The 12,160-nt window shown below is 46.5% G+C and overlaps 1 protein-coding gene across 1 annotated transcript in view; it reads left to right on the top strand.

The window, feature by feature from the left end:
• Positions 1–1,457: 1,457 nt before the first annotated feature.
• LOC129837714 (nuclear factor of activated T-cells, cytoplasmic 1-like) overlaps positions 1,458–12,160 on the top strand; it is a 73,592-nt gene continuing 62,889 nt past the window's right edge. Inside the window, exons 1-3 of the mRNA XM_055904102.1 lie at positions 1,458–1,988; positions 5,786–6,902; positions 10,519–10,675. Of these exons, the coding sequence (XP_055760077.1) occupies positions 1,856–1,988; positions 5,786–6,902; positions 10,519–10,675 (1,407 nt within the window). The 5' untranslated portion in view covers positions 1,458–1,855. The remainder of the gene's footprint in view (positions 1,989–5,785; positions 6,903–10,518; positions 10,676–12,160) is intronic.

The following is a 12,160-nucleotide window of genomic DNA, read 5'->3' on the forward strand; positions in this document are numbered from 1 at the left end:
AGACGGTCCGCAGTCCGGAACCTCCTAAGGCGGTCCGGAACCTCCTGAGACGGTCCGCAGTCCGGAGTCTCCAGCGGCGGTCGGCAGTCCGGAGTCTCCAGCGACGGTCGGCAGTCCGGAGTCTCCAGCGACGGTCGGCAGTCCGGTGTCTCCAGCGACGGTCGGCAGTCCGGAGTCTCCAGCGACGGTCGGCAGTCCGGTGTCTCCAGCGACGGTCGGCAGTCCGGAGTCTCCAGCGACGGTCGGCAGTCCGGAGTCTCCAGCGACGATCGGCAGTCCGGAGCCTCCAGCGACGGTCGGCAGTCCGGAGCCTCCAGCGACGGTCGGCAGTCCGGAGCCTCCATCGACGGTCGGCAGTCCGGAGCCTCCATCGACGGTCGGCAGTCCGGAGTCTCCAGCGACGGTCGGCAGTCCGGTGTCTCCAGCGACGGTCGGCAGTCCGGAGTCTCCAGCGACGGTCGGCAGTCCGGTGTCTCCAGCGACGGTCGGCAGTCCGGAGTCTCCATCGACGGTCGGCAGTCCAGAGCCTCTTGCGACGATCGGCAGTCCAGAGCCTCCAGCGACGGTCTGCAGTTCAGAGCCTCCAGCGGGGATTCCCAGTCCAGAGCCTCCTGCGACGATCCACAGTCCGGAACCTCCGGCGACGATCCACGGTCCGGAGCCCCCGGCGACGATCTACGGTCCGGTTCCTCCGGCGACGATCCACGATCCACGGTCTACGCACGCTGCGCCCTGGTCCAATCATTATGACGATCGTGACACATAGCCAATTGGCTAGAAAGGTCACCCCAAGCACATTTTCTCCAAGAGCAGCTGTTTAGCTGGTCAAACAAAGGTGTGTGTTTTGGCATAAATGTATGTCCAAGTCAAGAAAGCTTATCAGCAGCCAGCGACCAAGGCTATTTCCTCAATATTAGCAGTTGAGAAATAGAAAGTTAGAAAGAAGATATTATCCTATTTTCTACTGTAGGTATGTAATAAACATGTCTTTATTCTGTTGTTGCTAACGATATTCATAACAACATTGAAATATATACCAAATATTTGTTCCACTTTCTTTAGTTTTTATATGCTGTTTGCAGGTTCTGTTATATCATGTGAGAAATTGAATAAGTGCTCTTCACCTCATATTTTTTTGCGGACCCCTTGCAGTGCATCAGCGAACCTCCAAGGGGCCTTGGACCTCAGGTAGAATACTCCTGAACTAGGATATCTGCATTCAAAACTGCCCAAACTGACCTGAAAGGTGAGCAATGAAAGCCCCAAATAAAGAGTCGAGGATTTCCAAAACACCTCCCGACTCCTTCCCACGTCTACAACAATGGAATCCCTTGGCGGACTCGATCAAGCATCGTCAGTCTTCCAGAAAGGAGCTAGTAGGCAGCGGTAACGTCATTCCTAGAGGGGCGGCGCGCTGAACAGGAGGTGTTTTCCAGCTTTAAAAGGGATGGAGTCAGCCCCTTCTGACAAGCCCTGTGTCACAGCTACCGGGAGTCTCTGGAAATCATAATTAGGCTAAAGCACAACGAAACGACAGCAAAACTCATCTAACCATCAGACCAACCCCGAGTGTGTGAGAAGTGCTGTGAAGATAAGCCTTGCGCATACTCTGCTCTCTTTTCCATGTCAGTTTCTATTGGAGTGCTGTCACATGGATGAAAGTGTTTGAATGAATCTGAAATCAACATTCGAGTTTACTTTCTTTTTTGACAAATAATGCGTTTCTTTTTGTTTTGATTAATGCACATTTCTACAGTCTAAAATAGTTCGTTTTTTTTCGCAGTTCTCATATGGTACTGCCTGTGATATTATTGCCAACCGTCACAACCACAAAAGTAGACCAATCGCTTGTTGAATGCAGGATACCAGCTGTTTGAGACTCAGCTCCAAATTCAACTTTGGTCCAGTCCTCCCAGCGGCTTTGGGAAAGGAAAGAGGATTGCAGTTTCTCACCTCTCTCGCTACGGAGATGAAGTCTGCAGAAGAAGGTAACCGGCTTTACTGTGTAGCCTATATTTTCCGTTAATTTGACGTGGCAATGTTCAAAAGTTATTATCTGACTGCAGTGCTTGCTTGTCTCATGTTTACTTGAACGATTCTCAAATCGTCAGTTGCTATAAATGAAATCATGCGTATTATTATCAAGATATACACTACAATAGTTGCAACGGTTTGGGAAGGTTTCTTCAGTTACCAATAGGTGTCGGTGTTTTCAGTACAGGAGTCTCCTAGCCGCGCAATACCTGACACGGTGAGCGGAATCCATATGATAACCAGAGCCCGAAGTGCGCGGGTGACACTTTTATAGCAACGTGTAGGCAACATTTGAGGAAGGAACGCTGTTTTTAGTAGGATACACTAATTTGGGTTTTTTTCCCCTCCAGGTTTCACAATGCCCTTATTGTCAATAATCAGTCATTCACAGCACACATTTTAATGCATTTATTTGACCATGTTGATTGAAACTATTTATGTATGTGTTCATGGTTGTGCTTTTCAACCTTGACAAATCTACGTCATGCATGCACACATACCTGGACCGTCCAACTCACTGACAGTGCTCTATTTGCCTTGCCACCTAATTCATGAAGTAGCCTAGGCTACAGAAGTATTCCAGTGCTGATGTCATGGACTTTTTTTGTGGTTTGGGGATTTAATTTGCCTTTGAGGTTTTGAGACGTGGACTGGTGGGGGCTGTGTTATTATTCATTTCAGTCCCTCGTCAGACTCATAATGAATAGCAGACGCATGTGCGTCTCTGTGTGTGTGTGCGTGTGTGTGTGTGTGTGTGTTCCTGTGTGTAGCTTGCTTGGCTGAGGTATATGCATAACCACTCTGCTTCACCAGTCTGCTGACAACTGCAGTATTGCAGACACACAGTCAGACTTCTTTCTCTGTGACCCAGTATGGTAGCCTGTACCATCATGCCTACACGCACACAAGCCCTGTCTCTACGGTGGCTTAGCCACACAAAAAAAGGTGCTCGTGATAACTGACTGCAAGCCACTAAGCCCCTGATTTTCTGAGCCTACAGATGACTGTCTGTGTCCACCTAGCTCTTCCTGAGGTTCACTCTGTCTGGGCCAAGCAGAGCCCCACCATCTGTGTGGATGAAACCAGATTATATTTAGAGACATGCAAATTGACTTGGTCCCATGTGCTGGGAAAAAGGATTTATGGATGGTAATAACAAAATCAGAGTTAAAACCGTTTGGAATGACGAGAGAGAAAAGCATGCCATGTGAGTCACTTTAAACTGCAAACGTGTATACAGTATTAATATTGATATGCGATTACTCACTGTCATAAACAATTCCTGAAAGCAAGTCACCGAAACAGAGCGTCAGTGATTGTTTTTCTTGGATTTGAGATATCGTACTTCCATAGCGCTAGTTAGTTCAGCATTCAGCAGATGCAACCCAGAAATGCACAGCTCAAGATCGGCAGAGATAACACAATTGAGTGAAAGTCCCGATGTGTGTGGGTGGATGTAGCTCATGTGTTAGAAACACGCACGCACGCACACACACACACACACACACACACACACACACACACACACACACACACACACACACACACACACACACACACACACACACACACACACACACACACACACACACACACACACACACACGCACACACACACGGAAGAGGGAAAACAACTTGCAGTCAGCCCTGTAGTCAGTAGGTGTGTACCACCCCTCCTCTAAGTCACATTAGGTGGAGTGAGAAAGAGATCTGCATCCTCAGCACTAGTGGAGGGTCTGTCAGGAACGAGCACCGGAAAACATCAGCATCTCTAAAGAGAAAAGGAGAAGACAAAACAAACAGAGACAGACAGACACAGACAATCGTTAGAGCTGATGTGTTTGGAGGCTGTTCTCATCACCCTTAAGCTGAGGCAAAGATGTGCTCCCTTCGTGAAGAACCAGAGTTTGACTTCAACTTTTTGTTTGAGTACAGCCAAGGGGGAGAGTGTGGCCACAGGCCTGACAGAGGTGGGTGGTGTTGGATCTCTGGATGGGGGGTTGGTGTGTCTTCCTGAACTTGTGGTTGCTCAAACTGTTTGGGGGATTTCTTTTGCTCTGTGTGTATGTTGTACATTATGCAGTTGAGCCTGGTGTGATTATTTTCATCTTATTTACATGCTTTGTTCATGTTTTTGGTGTGTAATTAATAATACAATGGCTACTTAGACTACGTAGGCTACATAGGCTACCAAAATAAGGATAGGACAAAACACATTTTGTATTTTGCTAAGCAGAATAATTTACATAGTGGTATTTAGGCTTGTCATTTATTATGATTTCAGATATGAGAAAATCGAATAATGTAGTTATGTTTGCTTCCCTTATAATTGCAAGCTTTTTTAGTGCCCTTCCTTTGCGTTCTCCACCATAATGTGCTCTAATGTTAGTTTGTGTGCATATAAAGTTTCATACTACTGTTAATTGCTTCATTGAGCAAAAAAATAATGAACTTTATGACCTGCTAGATACAATTAGAATTTGACCTGCCACTGTTTCTGGAAATAGTCTGTCATGAACTAATTTTAGACAGTCTACCCACGTATTCTGTGGTGCATGGCAGGCTCGTCATGTCATGTGATGTGCTGTTTGCGTAGAGTTGCGGTTAACGAATATAGCACACAAGCTGGAAGGGGATTGCCCTACTCGAGTACACTGCACAACATTTGGTTGGTTTTCATTTGAGATAGTAAAATGACCCTTATCAGACAGAACGCATTATATTGTAACAATTGTGTAAATTGTTCAAGTAAATGTTAGGGGCATAAAGATCTTTCTTATGTAAAATCATAACAGAAGGGGAGGTTTGCTAACTAAGTGCTGCTGCTGTTGTCCTGTTTCTGTGTGTGTGTGTGTGTGTGTGTGTGTGTGTGTGTGTGTGTGTGTGTGTGTGTGTGTGTGTGTGTGTGTGTGTGTGTGTGTGTGTGTGTGTGTGTGTGTGTGTGTGTGTGTGTGTGTGTGTGTGTGTGTGTGTGTGTGCGTGCGTGCGTGCGTGTGGCAGATAATGTGTGTATGTACTGTATGTATTTGTCTTTATGTGTGCAGCGTGAATGTGTGTCCAACCATTTGTGCCTGAGCATGTATTTTGTATGTGTGCGATGCCTCAGCAGCTGTAAACTCTCTGACTTAATCGCGAGCTCAGAGCAGAGTGCTGTTAGCGTTCAACATGGGCGAGCCCTAATTCACTCAGCGAGTGAAGCGATCAATCAAATAAGGTATCCGGCACTGCTTTGCTGGAGGAGGTCCGATGTTCTAGAGAGCACACCTTGGATCTCTGCACAGCTCCAGACGAACTGTTAACAATATGCTGATATCTCACACATTTCATTGGACCTTGATCGGTTCAATTGACGTAGGGTTTAAAGGATCATTTGGCATTTTTGCCAATGCAGCCCGTTATCTACTTCCCCAAAGTCAGATGAACTCGTGGATACCATTTGTATGTCTCTGTGTCCAGTATGAAAGAAGTTAGAGGTAGTTTTGAGAGCTAATGCTAACTAGCATTAGCACAATGACTGGAAGTCCATGGGTATCTGCTATGTTTTATGACCTGTAATATAGCTTTTATAAAGGCTTTATGAATACATAGGTGACCTAAAGGAAATTGTTACCAAAACTCCATGAAAAATACTGTTGATGTCTTGGATTTAGAAGTGAGAAAAGGTGCATTTTACAAAGCATCAACTTTGTAAAAACAAATTTTTATATGGTGGCCAATATTTACAATGCCCTCGTGTGTTTCTATTTTCCAGATGCATATAGCTACACTCCAAACGTCAGCCTGTCCCTGCCACTGGGCATGGGAAACCCCTGTCTGGCCACCCAGTACCACACGATGCAGTCCAGCCCCATTATCTCCGTGTCGTCCTGCCACCAGACAGGCTACGGTCTCCATGATCACAACAACCACAACCCAGTCCAGGGCTACTACATGTCCCACGGCCTGAGGCCTAACGGGGCCCCGGCCCTGGAGAGTCCTCGCATCGAGATCACAGCCTACCACCAGTACCCTGAGGAGGAGGTGGAGGAGAGCAGCACCATGGACCACATCGTCCACCACAAGCGGGGGGTCAACTCCATCGTGACCCTGACGCTGCCAAATGCCGATGGCTACCGCGACCCCAGTTGCCTCAGCCCGGCCAGCAGCGTGTCATCACGTAGCTGCAACTCGGATGCGTCGTCCTACGAGTCCGGCTTTTACAACTATGACAACTCACCCCAGAACTCGCCATGGCAGTCTCCTTGCGTCTCTCCGAAAGGCTCATCCTCTCTCCTCTCCTGCCCACACGCTCCTCTCGGCCCCCCCTCGACCTCCCCCCGCCACTCGCCTTCTACCTCCCCCCAGATTGGGGCCCAAGCCGAGGAGGGCTGGGCGGGGCAGGGGCCCTGTGGAAGCTCCAGGCCCAACTCCCCAGCTTGCAGTGGAGGAGGTGGCGGCGTTGGCGTGGGGAAGAGGAAATACAGCTTCAACAGCACCACCTACAGACAGCCAACCTACTCGCCCAACCAGTCGTCCACGCCTTCCCCGCGCGGCTCGCCCAGGGTCAGCGTCACAGACGACAGCTGGCTGGCCAACACCAACCAGTACACCAACTCTGCCATCGTGGCGGCCATCAACGCCCTCACCACCGACGGAGTGGTCGACATGGGCGAGGGCATCCCCGTCAAGGCCCGCAAAACCAACCTAGACCACAGCCCCACAATGAGCCTGAAGACGGAGCCGGGAGGAGAGGAGATGGGCCCTGGGAGCGAGCTCCTCCAGGGGGACTACATCTCCCGCCTGCCTTTCAAGAAGGAGAGCTACTGTGGCGGCTTCCTAGACGTGCCCCAGCAACCCTACTCATGGTCCAAGCCAAAGCCCTACCTCAGGTAGGTGGAAATGAAATACTGCTCGACTGGGAAGTCTTGGGTCAATTAATTGTACTGTATAATAATTTATTATCAGCAGTTTAAAACAAACAAATTTTGACGTTGGCAGGGAAGTCACTTAGAACATAAGGCAGCATTGTTAAGCGTTATTAGGCCTTGAAAAAGACAATGATGCTCATGGAGGTGTTTACTTATTTCAAAAGATTTATGGACTAACATCCAACCCAAGGTCTACTCCTTTATTTTCCCACACGGAAAACAGTTCCTCCACTTGCACCGCTATTTTGCCATCCCAGGTTTTGTCTTGTCTTTTTCCAAAATTACACTTGTTTATTCATTTCAAGTGCCAAATAGTTTTTGTCCTCAAAGACCGCAGCGAAAGGCAGCAGTCGAAACGTAGTCGCTGTATTGCTTCCAAGAGGGCTTCCCTTTGAAGATACAAAACATTTCATAAATCATATTTCGCAGGGAGGAGCAGTGTAGCACATGTGCCCTGTTACCATGGAAACCCCCACACAAACAATACACACAGATAGACACACACACACACACACACACACAGACAGACTCCCTTCTTAACAAGGCAACCTTTTCAGTTCACGGCGACCCTTTCTCTGTTTTCTCTTTCCTGCCCTGGCAGACTTTCCTGTTGGAAATCAAATGTTTGATTAAGATAATGCAGAGAAGGGAAGTGATGGTGACAAGCCTGCTCAAGGAAACAGTTGGTGGAGTAATCACACAACCGGCTTCCCCGTGCTGCCCATGTGCCCGCCCCCCCCCCCCCCCCCCCCCCCCTCTTTGGCCACTAAACGTGATGTCATGTTCGGCCAGCACAGATAAAGCCTGAGAGGGGGAAATCAGTTCGTTTTGGGTCAACAAACACCCTGAAAGTTCCAAGAGGATGCCAGAGATTGCATTTCATGGCCGACCTTTATGTCAGGGGTTTTATGCTTCACAGGCATCCGGTGCAGTGAAATATTGTCTCGCAAATGTTTGTTTTGGTTCAATATCACTGCAGTCTTCACATGGGAAGATAGGCTAATTCCCTCGTAACATCTGAACAATGATATTACGAGTGGCCAGCTGTGACACTTTCTGAGATACCATGGATGTGTCAGACAGTTGTCTGGTTACTTGGTTAGTTGTTTATTTAAAAATAAAGGACTATGTGGGATTCAATGATTTTTGATGATACAGTTGAAGTCGGAAGTTTACATACACTTAGGTTGGAGTCATTAAAACTCGTTTTTTCAACCACTCCACAAATTTCTTGTTAACAAACTGTACTTTTGGCAAGTCGGTTAGGACATCTACTTAGTGCAATGCACAAGTCATTTTTCCAACAATTCTTTACAGATAATATAATTCACTGTTTCACAATACCAGTGGGTCAGAAGTTTACATACACTAAGTTGACTGTGCCTTTAAACAGCTTAGAAAATTACAGAAAAGGATGTCATGACTTTAGAAGCTTCTGATAGGCTAATTTACATAATTTGAGTCAATTGGAGGTGTACTTGTTGGAGGTGTACCTTCAAACTCAGCGCCTCTTTGCTTGACACCATGGGAAAATCAATAGAAATCAGCCAAGACCTCAGAAGAAAAAAAATTGTAGACCTCCACAAGTCTGGTTCATCCTTGGGAGCAATTGTCAAATGCGTGAAAGTACCACGTTCATTTGTAAAAACAATAGTATGCAAGTATAAACACATGGGACCACGCACATGTCATACCGCTCAGGAAGGAGACGCGTTCTGTCTCCTAGAGATGAATGTACTTTGGTGCGAAAAGTGCAAATCAATCCCAGAACAACAGCAAAGGACCTTGTGAAGATGCTGGAGGAAACAGGTACAAAAGTATCTATATCCACAGTAAAACGAGTCCTATAGCGACATAAGCTGAAAGGCCACTCAGCAAGGAAGAAGCCACTGCTCCAAAACCGCCATAAAAAAGCCAGACTACGGTTAGAGACTGCATATGGGGACGAAGATCGTACTTTTTATAGAAATGTCCTCTGGTCTGATGAAACAAAAATAGAACTGTTTGGCCATAATGACCATCGTTATGTTTGGAGGAAAAGGGGGAGGCTTGCAAGCCGAAGAACACCATCCCAACCGTGAAGCACGGGGGTGGCAGCATCATGTTGTGGGGGTCCTTTGCTGCAGGAGGGACTGGTACACTTCACAAAAAAGATGGCCTCATGAGGAAGGAAAATTATGTGGATATATTGAAGCCACATCTCAGGACATCAGTCAGGAAGTTAAAGCTTGGTCGCAAATGGGTCTTCCAAAAGGACAATGACCCGCAAAATGGCGTAAGGACAACAAAGTCCAGGTATTGGAGTGGCCATCACAAAGCACTGACCTCAATCCTATAGAAAATTTGTGGGCAGACCTGAAAAGCATGTGCGAGTAAGGAGGCCTACAAACCTGACTCAGTTACACCAGCTCTCTAAGGAGGAATGGGCCCAAATACACCCAACTTATTGTGGGAAACTTGTGGAAGGCTACCCAAAACATTTGACCCAAGTTAAACAATTTAAAGGCAATGCTACCAAGCATTAATTGAGTGTATGTGAACTTCTGACCCACTGGGAATGTGATGAAAGAAATTAAATCTGAAATAAATCATTCTCTCTGCTATTATTCTGGAATTTCACCTTCTTAAAATAAAGTGGTGATCCTAACTGACCTAAGACAAGGAATCTTTACTTGGATTAAATGTCAGGAATTGTGAAAAACTGAGTTTAAATGTATTTGGCTATGGTGTATGTAAACTTCCGACTTCAACTGTAGCTCTACTTGTATTATTGCTACCACCAATGCACTAAGTTAAGCCTTTAGGCATGTTGTATAGTTGTGCTGCTGAAATGACTATGCCCCCTCCACACACTTAGGAAAAAAATTGCTATCTAAAACCTAAAAGGGGTCTTTGGCTGTCCCCATAGGGGAACCCTTTATTGGTTCCAGGTAGAACTCTTTCCAGAGAGGGTTCTACAAGGAACCCAAAATTGTTCTACCTGGAACCAAAAACGGGTTTACCTGGAACCAAAAAAGGTTCTCCTATGGGGACAGCTGAAGAACCCTTTTGGAACCCTTTTTTCTACGAGTCCACTTGTCGACACCTGTCACAGCAAGATTAAAAAAAACACAGCAGACTATCCAGACCACATGCTTTTTTCATTTAGTTTCATTTAGTTTTCATCAAAAGAGCCATTATTGCCCAGGCTTTAGGAATGACATACGACAGGCTATGACTTCAATTGATTAGATCCGAGCCAATGATGAAATGGAAAGAATCAGTGCATTATTTAACAAGGGAAACAGAGATCTGGATCGACGTGAAACGGATCCATCTTTGAGCGTGCGTGGGTGCGTGCTTGTCGGTAGCCTGGTGGTCCTGTACGTTTGTATTTTATCCAACTCCTTTCTGGTTCCGTTCATTATCATGCCAAGCATATATGCCCAAGTATTGCATGATGGCTATAGAAGAGTTGGCTACGGCTCATGCAGCTGGGACCAAGCTATTCTGTAGATTCTTGTTTGTATTATTATATATTCTATTATTATATCTATATGTTCCACAAAATACCAAGCACGGTCTCTCTTCATCATAGCTCCCTGCCTGCCCTGGATTGGCAGCTGCCGTCTTGCTCTGGCCCGTACAGTCTGCAGATCGAGATGCAACCCAAGTCCCACCACCGTGCCCACTACGAGACAGAGGGTAGCCGCGGGGCAGTCAAAGCTTCGTCCGGAGGTCATCCGGTCGTACAGGTACCTTTCTCAATAACGTGTGTGTGTGTGTGTTCTCTATTATGAATGTCCCTTGAAGCCAGGAGTACCGCAGTAAGAGGTCACTGTGGCTTAGCAGTTGCACATATTGCCACAATTAGCATGGAGCAGGACCATCACCTCTCAGTATTGTGCTTGGCAAGGCTTCCAGAGCTCACGTCACTCTCACCGCAGCGGCCCGACACAGAGCTCCTTTCTCTCTCTCTAAGGCCGTCACACTGTTTGGACATGTTGGTTTACTCAAGGTGGGGACCCTGGTAGGCTACTACTAAGACAGTAGTGTGTGTATGGGGGGAAGGGGGGTGGTGGGGGGGGGGGGGGGGGGGGGGGGGTTGTGTGTGTGTCATTATATATTCACTGTGTATAAATACAACAGCACATATTATATGTTTAAATGCAAAGCAAATACAAGTATAGCACATTGCCTCTTACAAGAGCTGAGCAAACCCTCTTTTCTTCTCTCCAACTTGATGGTTCCTACTGCTCCCCGAAACACTCACCATGTATTGTTAGCACTGCAGCCCGTTTTTTATTCTCAAATAGACCTTTTTCCGCACCACGTAACCTGCCTAGTTTCACTTCTGACAACCGCTGTTGCGCCCAACACGGTGTCATAGACATAGCCATTCAAGCTTCAGTTTCTCGCTCAAAGGGAAAGTAATTACACCCATTCTTTAAAACCCTCTGTATATGACGACATGAAAGTGCACTGTTGACGTTCTACTCCCCTGCCATCCCGTGTTGCACTGAGAGACTTTGACCAACGCTCAGTGTTATAGCAGGTGAAACTGAACTTGATTTAGTTTCGTTTATACCACTTTGTGACTCGGGCTGTATGTCAGTCTTTAAGGGGGTCTAAGGATTGAATCAGGATTAGGGGAATTAGCATCCTGTGTGTGTACGTGTGGGAAACCTTTCCCCAGGTGGGTGATGGTAATGACGAGGACAGTTACTGTCTTACTACACAGATACTTTAGTGAAGTGAATGGAGAAGAAACTCCAACACACTAAAGCCTGCATAAACCCTGATGAATCTCCATTGAGAGCCTCAAGCATCGAGGCCCTTTTTTATCCCCCCGAGGCCCGTTTTTGATTCCTCAGAGCCTATCTCCTCGCCTCCTTCTCGGCTGTATTGGAGAAAGTCCAAGATCCCTCCCCTCAGATGTTCTACTCCAATACCTTTTGTGAAGCAGGGAAGGAGAAAGGATGTGAGGAATCGAGGAAAGATGAATTGAAAGAGCCAATATCACTTGTGTCCATTTTTTATTCAGAATTGAGTACTGAATAAGGTATTAGCAGCTGTGTGCCAGCCTATGGTGGTAATATTGCAATGGTTCAGATTAACAGAATGACAGCTGCTCTAGTGACGCGCATATTCTCACCCACTCACATTGTTCACATTTTTTACTTTTATGGAACAATGATTCAACACCTCAAATATTACATTTGGAGTGAATTAGAATATCT

The sequence above is a fragment of the Salvelinus fontinalis genome, chromosome 38 (assembly GCF_029448725.1).
Source record: "Salvelinus fontinalis isolate EN_2023a chromosome 38, ASM2944872v1, whole genome shotgun sequence".
Taxonomy (NCBI): domain Eukaryota; kingdom Metazoa; phylum Chordata; class Actinopteri; order Salmoniformes; family Salmonidae; genus Salvelinus; species Salvelinus fontinalis.